The sequence below is a fragment of the Bremia lactucae genome, linkage group LG11, assembly GCF_004359215.1.
Source record: "Bremia lactucae strain SF5 linkage group LG11, whole genome shotgun sequence".
In the NCBI taxonomy this organism is placed as follows: domain Eukaryota; phylum Oomycota; class Peronosporomycetes; order Peronosporales; family Peronosporaceae; genus Bremia; species Bremia lactucae.
Genome location: NC_090620.1, coordinates 3,140,451 through 3,155,248, shown reverse-complemented (window position 1 = coordinate 3,155,248; position 14,798 = coordinate 3,140,451). Strand labels below are relative to the sequence as shown.

At 44.4% G+C, this 14,798-nt stretch overlaps 4 protein-coding genes across 4 annotated transcripts; 2 read left to right on the top strand and 2 right to left on the bottom strand.

Moving 5' to 3' along the window:
• Window positions 1-13: 13 nt before the first annotated feature.
• CCR75_004569 (uncharacterized protein) lies at window positions 14-1,597 on the bottom strand. Its single transcript, XM_067962655.1, has 5 exons — window positions 1,343-1,597; window positions 1,249-1,293; window positions 1,094-1,228; window positions 462-1,007; window positions 14-379 (listed from the first exon to the last, which is right to left on the bottom strand). Exons 1-5 carry the CDS (start codon window positions 1,580-1,582, stop codon window positions 86-88), a joined length of 1,260 nt encoding a protein of 419 aa, XP_067822009.1. The 5' UTR covers window positions 1,583-1,597; the 3' UTR covers window positions 14-85.
• Window positions 1,598-2,623: 1,026 nt separating this feature from the next.
• On the bottom strand, window positions 2,624-3,325 carry CCR75_004570 (uncharacterized protein; the record flags this gene model as incomplete). The annotated part of the gene is made up of 1 exon (XM_067962656.1): window positions 2,624-3,325. One exon carries the CDS (start codon window positions 3,323-3,325, stop codon window positions 2,624-2,626), a length of 702 nt encoding a protein of 233 aa, XP_067821604.1.
• Window positions 3,326-4,039: 714 nt separating this feature from the next.
• Window positions 4,040-5,101, top strand: CCR75_004571 (uncharacterized protein; the record flags this gene model as incomplete). Its single annotated transcript, XM_067962657.1, has 1 exon — window positions 4,040-5,101. The coding sequence occupies one exon, from the start codon at window positions 4,040-4,042 to the stop codon at window positions 5,099-5,101; it is 1,062 nt and encodes a 353-aa protein (XP_067821603.1).
• Window positions 5,102-6,357: 1,256 nt separating this feature from the next.
• Window positions 6,358-7,605, top strand: CCR75_004572 (uncharacterized protein; the record flags this gene model as incomplete). The annotated part of the gene is made up of 1 exon (XM_067962658.1): window positions 6,358-7,605. One exon carries the CDS (start codon window positions 6,358-6,360, stop codon window positions 7,603-7,605), a length of 1,248 nt encoding a protein of 415 aa, XP_067821602.1.
• Window positions 7,606-14,798: the final 7,193 nt, after the last annotated feature.

Here is a 14,798-nt window from a genome sequence, read left to right as displayed (position 1 = left end):
CAAACTAAACCAATCGAGCATTTTAAATAAAACATCCAAATTCTATAAAACGATTACAAAAAAACAATTATAAAAAAAAAAAAAACTAAATCATGCGATACTGCATGGCCTCTTCCTGGCTAATGGTTGTAATCGGAAGACTAGGCGAACTCCACTCACCAAGGCCGTAACCTCGACGAAATTCGTAGCGCACACGCACCACATAAGTTTTTGAAAAATCAAGACCAACAATTGTCGTCACGAGCTCCCGTGCGCGATCTTGAGAGGGTCGTAAATGTCCTGACCAGTTTTTCCAAACTTTCATTGTCCAGTCACGGGAAAACTGCACGTGATATGAAATCGCATTCGAATGGACTCGCCAGCGCACGTGAATGGCCGCCTACAAAAACAATCATCCACAAACCACCGGTTAATTTTATTAATACTTGAAAAAACATCACTGCCTTCCAAGGATTTTAGACCTTGGAGAACGACGCTACTGCAATTTCTGTCCATGGTGATGGCGGCGATACAATGCCCATGCGTACTTCCAGTCTCCTTCCATCAAAGCTGTCAGTACGTCGAAAAGGTTTGCGTAAGAAAGCAGCAAGTCGTGACGATTGTCGACGAAACGATAACTCGGCATCCAACAAGTCGGCAAAAACTGAACTAGTTTCTGTCGATTGTCGGCTATCAACGTCGCCAAAACTCTCCGACATGACAGCATCGTGACTCTCCGAGTCGTTGCGATCGACATTTGTGTTCAATCGATCCGAGAAGAGGAGTACACCCCTTGAAAATGGCGTACGTTGATCACTATCTAAACTGCTCATACTTGACCTTCGAGAAACCATTTCGTACTGTTCGTCGCCAGAGACTGACCACGCTCGTCGCATAAGGTACCGCGTGGATTTCGTGCGAAAACGCAATCGAATTGGTCGGGGTGCAATTTTAAGAATACGAAGCACATCTTGGAATTTTAAGTTTGCAATACTTTCTCCATTTACAAATTGCAACACGTCTCCTTCCTGTAAAAAAGGAAAAAAAAAGCAACAAAGCATTGCACGGCATTCTTTAAACTATCTTGATTTAATAAGCCACGACGACTACGTACGCAAATCTGATGCGACACTTGACCAACGCCAAAGATCGTGGACTTGACAATTGTGAGCGAAGTTCTGGTACCAAGAGGATCGATTTGTTCTTGACTTCGGAGTGTAAGCCCTAGCTTGTCCTCTGTAAAAACGACCTAGATTCGAAAAAAAAAACATTAACTTGTTGAGATTCGGTCAATGCGTTAAAGTATACATAGCCCTGCAATACCAAACGACACAAATAATTGTTGCTAGGCAAAGTATCAAACCTCGTAATCCTCGTGACACTCGTCAGGACCCCAGTACCAGCAATGTGAGGCACTAGAGCAGGGAGCTGGGTAACTGCTGACAGCGCTGCTATTGCTACAAGCCGAGACACTAAGGCTGCTGCTACTGGAGCTACGGTAGCGCACGGACAGTGAAGGGCGATAGTATCGCGAATGCATCAGTTCGGAGGTTCTTTCGATCGTCATGTATCGGTACTTATTAGTGCTGACTTTCTTCCGCATTATTTGACAACAGGCATGTTCTAAATTATATGATTAATTATAACTTGAAAAAAGAATTGAGCGGAATGGCAGTTTTCTAATTATACTAAAAATACAAATTCTTCTTCTTGCACTTATGTGTTGACAAGTTTACACTTCGTCTAAAAGCCGAGATGTTCGAAAGCAAATGCCGGTTACATCTCTGTGACAAATGACGCCAAGCGAGGTTGATAGGAAATTAATCAGGAAGTTTTAGGGCTCTGCTTTGGAAGCAACGTCATTTAAATCCTTTCTGGATTTTATTTATATGTACTGACCGGTAGCTACCTCATATGGTATTTTCAGATGCCCTTTTAGATAAATACCACTTTTATACTTATTCGAGATCGTAAAAATGACTTCATGTGAAGGCAAAATCATACTTTTTTTTGCGCTGCTAATTTACTCGGTGAATATTGTATCATTTAAATTTGCGAAAACTAGTTGGAAAGATCAATTCTTATGTTCGTGATGACCACATTGCTTTTCGATGGAGATGGTTGAACCATTGCGCGTGTTAAGGTCAGCTGGGTAGCCCGCGAGCCAATTTACCATGACTCCGCGCAAGTGCTTCCATGGATGATGCAATTTTAGCACGATCATTACCAAACGCATGGACTCAGCCCATTAAACAGTTTTCTAAGCTTGCTGGAAATAAATTGCAAGTATCTCAATTTAATTCATAAGCAGATACGAAAGGAAAGAACTTATTTCATGGTAGGCAACACGCGCAGAAAATCAAATGACTGAGAAGCACTGTAAGTGATATTGCTCGTGTTCGATACTTATATCAAATGATATACCAGAATCAGTTACTAAAAGATTCTCTGAACTCAACATCCTCGCAGCAACAGAATCAAATTTTCGCGCGCCAATCTAAAGTTTAGCACCAAGATTATGATGATAAATCGTGTGGCAATTGAGTCTCCCCAATGCAATACCAAAATATTATCTATCTCGGCTAATTCTGTCAGTTTTAGAGCCAAGTATTGAAAATCATATATCTAAGGCAACTCTATAAAGCTAAAACCGTTCATTCATTCGACTTGCAACATTACGCATCTTGTTGTACACCTTGCCGGGCGGTGCGCCCATAATGAGCGAACAAATGGCGTCACGGGCAAGTTTGATGTTGGCAAAGGAGCCAAGAATGTGCACTTTTTGATCAGCCAGTACAATTCGAGTCCGAGTGGCATTCTCCACTGCATATTTTGTCTTCCCATCCTGTCCTGCCACTCGACCAATAGCGCGACTTAAGTGATCACCCTTGAGCATTTTAACGTCATTTACCTCAAACGTGTCAATAAACAAATCCTCAAGACGTAAGAGCGCTACCGCATCCTGTACCTCAAAGCCCATCATATATGCCTGTACAAAGTCGGCCGCCTTCTGAAGGGCACCAGCGTCAGCAGTGTGCAACGAGTTTTTTAATTCAATACAGCGCGTCTTGGTATTCATGCGAATTTGCAATTTCAAGTGCTCTACAATAGGCTTCATAATGTTTGGCCAGTCCTTCTTTAAAGGAGTGTACCGGTGGGCCGGCACGCGCACACGGCGAAAGTCGTTCTTGCCGCCAGATTGCTGTACACTAAGCGCTGGAAACTCAGGACGTACAATAGTGTCATTTGTATCTACATCCATACGAGCCGCATTCTCTTGCGCTTCTTGTGCGATGACTTGAGTGTCGATGACTATGTCTTGACCAGCCATTGCGTCGACCTCCATGATTGTATCGAAACGGTGTTAAAAAAACGAATGGAGTCGGTATGTTGACGATCTTATTGGCTGGTGGAATCCCGGATTCGTACTGGTTGGTCCAAAAATACCGCAACTTATTTGGTTCTAGTCTTTTCAGCGGGGCTTGTTGCCATCTTTGTTCTTTTTGAAGCCAGAAGTAGTATATTTTTTTCAGAGAAATTGCAACAGCTGGCATTTGCTTTTTTTAAAGATGCAGTTTGGAAGCCAGTGTGTAATGTTGGGAATTGGATAGGACCGAAGCGGTGCTGAGCACAGTTCATGCAAAATAGAAGAACGTTGTCACTATTGAATCTGGCTAAAAACATATTGGCAGTAGGTTGCAGTGAGCTGTAAAGTAAAATTTCGAGTTCCTCAAAACTGGTCAGAAATCAGAGCCAAAGCTATAGGGGTGACACCTGTGCTGTGGTCGGGTAACGAGTGACAAGCACCACGTGGCAAATCAGCTGTTTCAAACCCCCCATTTTTTGGACATTGACCTCGTATTATTATTGACTAGGAAAAAAGAGCTTTTAATTATTATTATTCTTAAAAAAAAAACTTTTTTTGTAGGCGTCCAATACAATTCCTAATTCCAAAGCCGCCAATATTTTCATATAATCGTTTCTCATCGTGTTTTTTTTTCTTATACCCAGTTGCGTTTTCACCTTGTCGTCATCAAGTCTTTCGCTTGGCTAGCAAACAATGGTCACTGTAGTCTCGTTACGAAGAACGTTCTTTCCTCTTGTGCTTTTGTTAAATACTCGGCATGTCGTGAAAGGACACGCTTGGATTGATTGCTTTGAAAAAGACTGGAATAAAATCTACGACCAGAGCGCGAGTTACATCTTTGGTGGCGCTGGTGGCAATGGGTTTTGTTCAGGTTATGGTGCTGGCTACCCAGGTCGTGGAGACCATGGCATTGGCCCTGGGTATACACACAAGATGCTACAGAATGAGGTGGAAGCGGGGGTCCCCGTGTGTCAAACCGTGGACCCCAACACGTACTCGGACTGGCGCAAACGCCTTTCAATGGCACCAGGAGAAACGACCTTTTTTGCGTATCTCCCAAATGGCCATATTGTCAAGGACAAGAAAGGGGTTGGCACTCAGCATGGCATTTATTGGACTGGTAAGCCTGGCACTTCGCTTTCAACGACGCGCGAAATGAAGCCAGAACATTTGATAAACGGCCACACCATGAATTTCGATGATGGCAATTGTGGCGAAACCGTTGATTTTAATAACGTTCCTAGTGGCCGTGCCGGAGATGGCAAACCGTGCATTGGATCCTTTATGATTCCACCAGGAACGGCACCGGGTATTTATAAAATGGTGTGGTATTGGACATTCTGGCTGAACAACGAAAGCGCGTATAAGGACCAAAATATGGCCAAAGGCTACTTTGGTGCGGCCTATTCGACTTGTTTTGAAGTGGAGGTCACGTCCGGTGGCGCACAGGCTCCTAATCCCGCTCCACAGGCTCCTAATCCCGCTCCACAGGCTCCTAATCCCGCTCCACAGGCTCCTAATCCCGCTCCACAAGCTCCTATTCCAGCCTCTCCGTCGTGTACCCAAACAGTAGCGCCTGGAGATGCGGCAAACGGTATCGGTATTATGACCGACACAAATTGTAAATCGGGCGGTTTGGGTTGCATTAATTACATTTGCCGGTATTGCCAAGTGACGATGACCGATAAATCCGCGCCATTTCCTCAGTGCTCGTCAGCTCCAGGGCCGGGAACGGTTGTTCCAGCTTGGAAATAGCTGGATTTTATGTGAATGGCTGATTTGCAAGATGAAACTTGGAAGGATGTGCTTAGGAAATGTACTAGCGAACATATGTGCGATGTGCACAAGTAGAGAAAGTGTTTAGAAGAAAAGTGCTTGTAGTGTAAAAAGATTGATATTAATTGCACCACCTGATGTTATTCAAGATATGAAATTGACTTTATTATTGTATTGCATGAAGGCGTGGCCCTTCTGTCGATGTAGCGAGATTATAGAAACGAAAGGAGAGGCCACATTAGTCTCGCTAGCAAGAACCTTTAGAACCACATCGAATACCTTGACGTCTTAATTCAGTTAAAATATGAGGTGCTAAAACGAGTTATGCTGACCGCCCAATGCTGCTAACTTGGGTATCTTGGTCAACTTTTCACAAAGTATTAAGTATTGGAAAATTAAATGAGATGGGCTTGTTTCGAAAATGGCTACAGAAGAATTGGATGCAAAAGCTGTTGCGCTCCAGGGCTGCTTTCCTGAAAAAATTATGAGGCCAAACTGCTAGTTAAATATGTTGAAGCGTTAGTCGTACGTGCTAAAAAACGAGATGGGAATACTTGCGAAATTACAAAATAAATACCACTTTAGCGACATGTTCAGCATATGACAAACTACGACTACATCGTTTTGTCAGTATCAGCGATTGTAAGAATAAGAAAAGTTCGGTCAATCATTACATTCTGCAATCGCTTAAATGCTATTAAAGGAGCCATTTATGCTCGCTTGCCGCATACTGAGCAAATACTTTCCAGCCGTTATTGAAGCTTTTCCGTAAGTTACACTCCAACAAAACTTATAAAAAATAAAGTCTTTCTAACTCGCGGCTTACAAAATAAAGTGTGAGAGCAGCAATATTAATGATTAAAGTTGTACCCACTTGCGAGGATGTCGCCAAACGCTGCGAGCTGAGGGTAAGGGTAGCATATTTGAACCGCGTTGTTTTTCCAAAATCGGCAACATGTACACCAATCAAATAACTCGATTTTATCACAAACCGATTAATCTCCGACATAATCTGTGACATTATCCTAAAAGGTGGTTAAACCCAGCTTTTTCTCCGCTCCCAGCTTGTTCGGAAAAACAGACGTTGTTGCTAAAGTGTCAAGCACTTACACCCGAGATGCAACTTTATTGCACTGTTTTGTGTCTTCTCCCACTGTTGCATACAATATATGAAGTAAATGAGCTCTTTCGTACGTCGGCACTCTACTTTCTCAAGTCAATATCGCACCACAGGAATGCTTTTCACTTTATCCTCCGCGATTGCCTCGGTGCCGCTCTTGTTCGTAATACAATCGTTTTGTATCGACGCACACTCGTGGATAGACTGCATCGACACGGATCGATCGAAAATCTATGATCAGAGTGTTAATTACATTTTTGGCGGGGCGAGTGGCAACGGGTACTGTGGAGGATACGGCGCAGGTTTTCCAGGTCGTGGTGAAAATGGTATTGGTCCTGGGTATACATACAAGATGTTACGTAATGAAGTCGAAGCGGGGGTCCCCGTGTGTCAAATTGTAGACCCCAATACGTACTCCGACTGGCGTAAGCGAATTTCGTTAACTTCGGGGCAAAAGGCCTTTTTTGCATACTTGCCAAATGGCCACATTGTAAAAGATAAGAAAGCCGTTGGAACGCAACATGGTATATACTGGACTGGGAAACCTAATACAGCACTCTTAACGACACACGATATGAAACCCGAACATTTAATCAATGGACACACGATGAATTACGATGATGGGAATTGTGGCGAAACCTTTGATCGAAATAATCAACCTAGTGGCCGTGCAGGAGATGGCAAACCATGTATTGGTTCCTTTGATATTCCAGCCGGTACAACTCCAGGGATTTACAAGATGGTGTGGTATTGGACCTTTTGGCTCGATGACGTGAACTCGTACGTTGATCAATCAGAAGGAAAAGGATACTTTGGTGCCGCTTATTCCACGTGTTTTGAAGTCGAAGTCCTCCCTGGCGGGGATTCCGTGGAACAAATTGACGTTCCTGGGGCATTAGCTCCATTGCCTAATGTCTCTCAAAACGATAGTTTTCGTTTGAAAGAAATAATAAAGCAGCCAGATTTAACGTTAAATTTAACAATGAACAAGGATTTGGACGAGACACTCGATCAAATACCAACGGATGTTTTGCAAGGGGAAGACAATGAAGTAGACGCGGAGGAATCGAATTCGTTTCATGGTAGTGAGGAGGAGGAGGAGGAATCTAGGAAGGCTGACCCGGATAAGCTTCACTTGGGCTTTAATGACGTTGAAGATGGAAATGGCACTGCTACAGTGTCACGAGATGCGATTGAGGACATTGAGCAAGATGAAATTTCGTCCATGATGTCGGAAAATGAATCTGGATCTCTTTCGGATGGAATTAAAACGATTTCGTTGGAAAATGTCGCTATCTCGGTCAAATACAATGAGAGGCTGGCACTATTAGGCTTTGTAGTGTTGCTTGGGACGTTGCTCTGATCTAGTTTATCAACTTAGGGAGCTGTTTTGATGAGGTTTTGGTGCAGGATGATTTTTATATAACAACCCCTGCGTTTAATTAAGGCTTTTTGCAGTTAAAAGTTGGACTTTATAATTTGTCGAGAGAAAAAAGTGTGCAATTATTGTATATTTTAAAAGAATGATAGTATTTACGTAGTCCCTCATTAGTATATACAATTTTTCTTTGATTGAGCTAATGTGGAATGTAACATTACCATTATCCTCTCGCAGACATTAAACCAAAGTGTAACGGGGCACCTTTCACTAGCACTGATAAGTACTAGTTAGATTACAGTGAAGGTGAGGTTTCTCGATACTTCACGTACATAAGGGTACAGAGCAAGGTTTCTAAGTAGCTAGGGTGTAACGGGGTGTATCGTTACATAAAATTAACACTTAAAGGTTTTTAATTAATAAATTAGTTAAAAGGTAGGGAATATTTGGAGAATATTACTTTACAAGGTAATATTCCAAAACCTTATCCATTGGTAGACATAGACCATTATATTTACTTTCTCCGCGGTCCAGTCAGCGGACGCAAGCAAAGAGAAAGACAGATAAGAGTTTTATTATATGTTTTGTATTAGTTTATAAGTAAGTTAGTTTTAAGTAGATAGACAAGAAGAACTTAATTATAGAAACACAGCTCTTAATTTAACCCTCTTTAAAACAAGTATTTCAAAGAGAAGACTTCCTCTGCACGTACTAGTGTACGTGAAGTGACGTAAGGCACCACCCGCAATTGAAGCAGTGCGAAGTGGAATTGTACTGAAGCAGTACAAGTCAGCAGTGCCCCGTTACACCGGGTCGCACTTTGTAGTCCGTCCAAGGACCACAATTCTGTCATCTAACATGGACATGTTAGATGATAGTGGGAATACGCATCACGTTTCCCCTGAAAGCTACTCCTTTCTAAGTGACATAGAAAGGAGTGCGGTCGAACGAATGAGTTCGACCGTAAAAGACGATGCCACTTTGGCCGTGCTGTCCGGTTTGGAAAGATGCCTTCCATTCAGTCATCGCTAAGTTCATACAAAATTAACTTGACGAGGCGAAGGAGAAAGTAGCCTTGCTTAATCAGCAAGGCTCTCAACAGGCAGAACTGTTGAGGTTACAACAGGTACAGACGTCTGTGCCTAGGATGACGCGCACGCGTCGTCCCGAGACTTTAAAGATAAATATCTCTATGTATGGGGGAGTCGAAGATGATTCCCTCTAAAGATGGTTCGTCGTGTTGGACGAAGCCATAAGGGCTCGTCACATCGTCGACGAGCAAACGCAAGTCGCATTTGCTCAGTCAAACTTGGCAGGTCGTGCCAAACTCTTGGACGGTCGCTAGAGGCTTTTAACGGCTCAAATAGACGTTGAACCGCCTAGGGCTGAGTTCAGAGCTCGATCAGAGCTTCTGAAACTAAAGCAAGGCAAGCGTGACGTTCACTCTTATGCCCTGCACATACGACTCTTATTGAGTTGTATCACGAACAATCCAGTTCATGAACACACGTTGATTACGGTGCTCAAGCAAGGTATTATGGATAGTTCCGTAAAGACCCACCAGTTCCACTTGGTTCTGGATACGCTTGAAGAAGCAATACCCGTTGCGGCACAGGAGGACTTTAGCTTGAGACAGACTTAAGCTAGTTCGTCATCGTATCGTCCTCCAAGACGACACGAGCTGGAAGGTCCAGAACCGATGGACCTCTCTCATGTCGAAAGCGACAAACCTCGCTATTCGAACAACAAGCGATTGCAGAAATGCAATCGCTGTCAGATGTTAGGACACTACGCTCATGAGTATAGAGCTCCACGCCTAGTACCGAGATGTACTGAACGTAATTATGGACCGAATGCCAAAAAAGGGAAACGGTCGCGGGTCCGACGTTGTTGCGAAATCGCAACAGCGAGGCAGACCGCCAAGAAAACGGTCGGGGTCAGTAGGGGCGCAACGCCCTACTGATCCAGCAACCTCAAGAGAATTTGCAAATCTCTTGACTAAAGTTGCTCCAGACACACAATCATTATGTGTCTCTGCACCTGGTGATGAGGTATCCCTCATCACCTTGAAGTTAAAAGTGACAAATGATTTGTCACTTAGAGCCTTAATGGACTGTGGAGCGTCGACTAATTTATTTGTCGCCAGTCGCTAGAGGGTCGTAGGCTTAAATATGTTGAGCGCGACATCCCTCCAACGAGGTTGACGGTGCGTCTAGCGACAGGCGCATCAATAACAGTAATAAAATGCGTAGTGAATATTCACTACACGTTAAAAGATTTACAGTACGATGATGATCTCATCGTACTGGATTTGAATGACAATTCGATTTCCTAGGTTTGTCTTGGCTCATAGTTTCTGAGCCAAGATAAACCTAGGATGGCATCAAATTTGTCATTCAAATCCAAGGACCAGCTGGCAGCATTGATCCGTAAAGATGCGTGGTGGACCTTCGGTGCTGCCTGTGCACTCACACAGCTGACTCTACAGGGTGATTGGTTACCAATCACACTGTGATCTTGTGCATTCGTACTAACGACATCATTGGTAAGGCCATCGCATTCAATCGCAGTACATCCACACGCTTGTGGACTCTTCAAGATGTTCATCGGATGGCCATCTGATGAACAAGAGACAGGCGAATAAGTCGAGTGGATTGAGACATGAATGTACGCCTAGTGGGCGACTTTCAAGGAAGATTTCGGTTGTCCAAAATAGACACCACAATAATTCTAGGTCGAGTAGAGAGTCGACCATAGAGGACCCGACTGTTATAGCGCAATCACAATCGGAAGACGTTGAGGGAATTAGTCCCCACATACTTGAGGAGAAATTTCCTTAAATAGTTAATGCTGAAGTGGCTAGACTTCAGCATCCCGAGAGATTGGCCCCTCGGCAGCCTGTGGATAAATCCCAGGATGAAACCGAGACATTAAATGTCTAAGTTAATGACGGATCAAGAGTTGGCGCTTATACTCTTGATCTGTATGCGCCTCCGAAGTTAACTTCGGAGATAACTCAATTACCAACCCTAGAACCTAAGCGGTTCTTGAGAGATCTGCATGGTGGTAAAATCAAGCAGATCTGCGTACTCGTCACAGAGGACGATTACGTAACCGACATTCGGTCAGCGGTAAATTTTGCAGAGAACGAACGGGTTCTCAGCAGCTCATCGATGGACGAAAGTGTCCTCGATGTGAAGACTCGGACTGGAAATACACTACTAAATCCTGGGAGTCACTCAAGAGAAACACACTATACAAGGATTTAATAGAAATCACGGATGTATTCCCTAAAACAGTTCCATGCGAGTTGCCTAAGATAAAAGCACTCGACATGAGATCGAGCTCAAACCGGGCTCGAAGTACTGTGTCATAAAGCAGTGACCACTGCCTCGTGAACAAGTACTTGCGATTGATAAATTCCTTATCTATCGATTAAAAGCGAGCCATATGAGGAGGTCAGCCTCCCCACAGAGCTCCCCGACCTTCAGTGTGCGAAAGGCCACAGGAGGGTGGCGGATAGTGCACAAATTCAATAAACTGAGTGCTGCAACAGTACCATCTCAAACGCCGATACCAAGAAAAGACGTAATCATAGATGGTATGTCTAAGAGTACCATCTTTTCGTCTATGGATCTGATGGATGAATTTTATCAGATCATTATGCGTGAACGGGACATCTCGTACACAGCAGTGAGCACTCCTTGTGGGATGCTCTGGGAATGGCTAGTAATGCCACTGGGGCTTAGTAACGCCCCTGCAACATTCTCCAGATGCGTTACGGATCTGTTAAGACCGGTGCAAGAATTCGCACCGAGTTATTTTGACGATGTATTCGTCCATAGCCGGGCCATGGACGGAAAGACGGACGTGGAAGCTCATAAAACTCACGTTTGTCAGGTTCTTACACTTATGCGTAAGCATAGTTGAACGCAAATCTCAAGAAGTGTATATTCGCTGCAAGCGAAATACTACTTCTTGGGGTGCATCGTTGGTAAGAACGGCGAGCGCCCTGATCTCGAGAAGATCAAGGCAATTTCCGACTGGCCAGTTTCAGTCGATGTTAAGGGACATAGAAGTTCCTTGGATTAGCGGCGTACTTGCACAAGTACTCCCGCAATTATGCCGAAATGACAGTTCATCTCTCTCGTCTCTTAAAAAAAGACGAGATATGGCTATGGAACGCTAATTGTCTGCCTTTCTATGAAGGTATCAAGCAAAGCTTGATGCAATCGCCCATCTTGGCGGTTACAGATCAAGCAGACCATTACATGTCGTCTGTGACGCCAGCGATTTCGGAATCTGCTGTACGTTAATGCAATACGATACTGACGGCGCGGAGCGCGTCGTGTTTTACCAATCGCGTCAGCTGCAACAAGCTGTACGCAATTACCCAGTGCACGACAAAGAACCCCTTGCTATGAAATATGCACTGGCTAAATTAAGGTTCTATCTCCTCGGAGATAGACCGTTTATCGTATATACGGACCATGCGTCATTACGCACGGCCGTAAATAGCGCACATTTCTCGCAAAGAATGACGAGGTGGCTATCCTTCTTCGCGGAGTATAATTTCTCCGTGGAATATAAACCAGGACGACTTAATGTCGAGCCGACCCGGTTGTAAGCCGGCTGCACATTCCAACAGCGGAAATAATCCCACTGTTGCAACACACATTTCAAGTGTTCCGTCATCAACCTTGTTTGATGACATAAAGAAGCCTACGCAGAAGATAAGGACCTTCTGCGTTTAATAAATCATCTGATGAATCCATCCGATAATATCTTTGAAGATTTAACGGCTTTATATCGATCATCATCCGATCGATCCACAAAACGTAACGGCTTATTGTACTACACAGCCGTTGCCGGCGACACTCCACGTGTCGTCCTCCCAACTCACAATGATTTGCGCTCGAGCATCATGTTTATGAGTGTCACGATGCATCAACAAGTGGGCATCGTGGGCGTGAGAAAACTTATCTCGCAGTAAGTCGCGACTTTTACTGGCCCCGCCAGAATCAGTTCTTGCGCAAGTACATTCGTGCTTGCGAGGCATGTCAACGGATGAAGCCTAGCCCTTCATCCCGTGCACCTCTCCAACCTCTCCGATTCCGGCAGAGTGTTGGCAGTCCGTATATATGTGATCGTCTTCGGAGAATCCGAAGACGATCACAAAAACAATGGAATCCTTGTTTTTGTAAAAAGATTCAGCAAGATGGTACACCTTGCTGCGGTACCAGAGTCGATTACGGCCCCGGGTTGTGCTTGTGTTTTTATCAACACGGTATTCAAATTCCCTGGTTACTCCGTGAATTGGTTTCGGATAGAGATCCACGATTCAAGGCGAAGTTCTGGCAATCCGTGTTCCGATCCCTCGGAACACGGCTGACTATGTCAACATCCGATCTTCTAAAAACAGATGGTCAAACAGAACGCGTAAATCGCGTCTTCGAAAAAATACTTCGAGATTACTTCCAATCGTATCCGAATTGGAGCGAGTTCTTACTGATGGTCGAATTCGCCATCAACAATTCGGTGCATGCGTCTACAACGCATACAACGTTCTTCGTGAATGGCTTACGACATCCTCGCATACCCACCCAATTAAAGGATCCTCTAGTTTAAGGGGGGTGGACTCGCACGAGCAGAACCACTTCTGGCTCGTGCTCATCACGCGTCGAAGTTAACAACGACGCGAGTGATGTCGATTTCTTCGACATCGACATCCAAGGTGAGAAAGATCTCATGGCAGTACGCACAAAGCGTACTCAAAAAGACAAAACAAACGAGTCAGCAGAGGAATTTCTGATAACTCGAGAATCAATAATCCGTTTCGTTCAGGTTCCATGCTACGCAGTGGCCCTTCAGAAACGGAATGCAGACAAACATGGAAGAGCAAATGTTCATTCATTTAAAATTAATGATCTAGTGCTACTCTCTACGGTAAACCTACCTTAGCGTGTAGTCACTAATGTGGGTAACAGTAAACTACTACTCAAGTTCATTGAGCCTTTCCGTGTACTGCATCGCAGAGGCAATGCGTACACAATAGACTTGCCACGTAGGATGCGAACGCATCCTACGCGGTTTCTTCCGAGGACGGATCTGACCACCCTTTTCAAAAATCCCTAAAAGATTCTTGTGATCGCGAACCAGATTCTCATGTTGAACATAGAGTATCTCATGCCGGCTCCGAGTGTCCTCGAAACTGCGATGAGCTGACGACAGCTAATCATGAACAGCGTGATATTTCGGTTTGTACTCCAACATGGAGTACGCACTCTTCGAACAATCTTCTAACCGCTCGATATAGTGAACTTGCACTGTCTCTCCAACGAGCGACGTTTGCCACGCTCGTGGTCATGTCCCTCCTCCAAATCATGGAGTAAGCGATCGATTTTGTCGATCTTCGACTCTAGATCCGACACACGGTTCAAGTCTAATTTTTCCTCCTTCGCCACAACCATTGATGGATTCCCACGGTGGTCAACGTTTCCTTGTGGAGCTAATTAGAAACCACCGTGGTGTGAAGGGGCGGCAAACGAGTTATCTTGTTCGCTGGCGCGGTTATCCACTTTCACATGACAGCTGAGAGCCTTGTTCAGAGCTGGTTGTTGACGTTGAGGGGCTCGTCCGTCAGTATGACGAGACCCATCCGATGGTTCAGAAGACCCTCGAAAAACATGCGCCCCTGGCGCATGTAAATTGATTGCAAAACGTCAATCGCATCGCGCATCTCGATGCGAGCCCTTCCCCAGGGAGAAGAACGGGAATAGACATCGCCTTTTACCCTCTTCGAGTTGTCAACACAACACGGACAGGGATCATTCCACGTGAGGCATGGAAGCCCTAGCCTCACGTGACAACCGATGCAATTTATACTTTAAATCAGTTGGAGTTCGTTTCTCAAACTTAACGCGATTTGCGTTTAGTTTTTGAAGCCAGGCTTCGCGTCCAATGTCTTTGACATTGCGAATGAACGCGCTCCAGGTTTGCATAAGCGAGACTTAATCTCGCTTATTGTTGCCACTCAACCATCGATGCTTAAAAAAGCATCGAGATAAAAATCTCTCTCACGCGAAAATTCTTCGCGCTGGGATCAAGGCCATGTAGTTTGTCACAATAAATAAAGGATATTTATTGTGAGGAGTAGTTTCTCCAGACAAGCTATGGAT

Coding starts and splice junctions, on each gene's coding strand:
- CCR75_004569 (XM_067962655.1), bottom strand. CDS start 1,582: ATGCGGAAGAAAGTCAGCACTAATAAGTACCGATACATGACGATCGAA. Junction 1,294..1,342: donor AGTGTCACGAGGATTACGAG/GTTTGATACTTT, acceptor TTGGTATTGCAG/GGCTATGTATACTTTAACGC. Junction 1,008..1,093: donor AAGTGTCGCATCAGATTTGC/GTACGTAGTCGT, acceptor CCTTTTTTACAG/GAAGGAGACGTGTTGCAATT.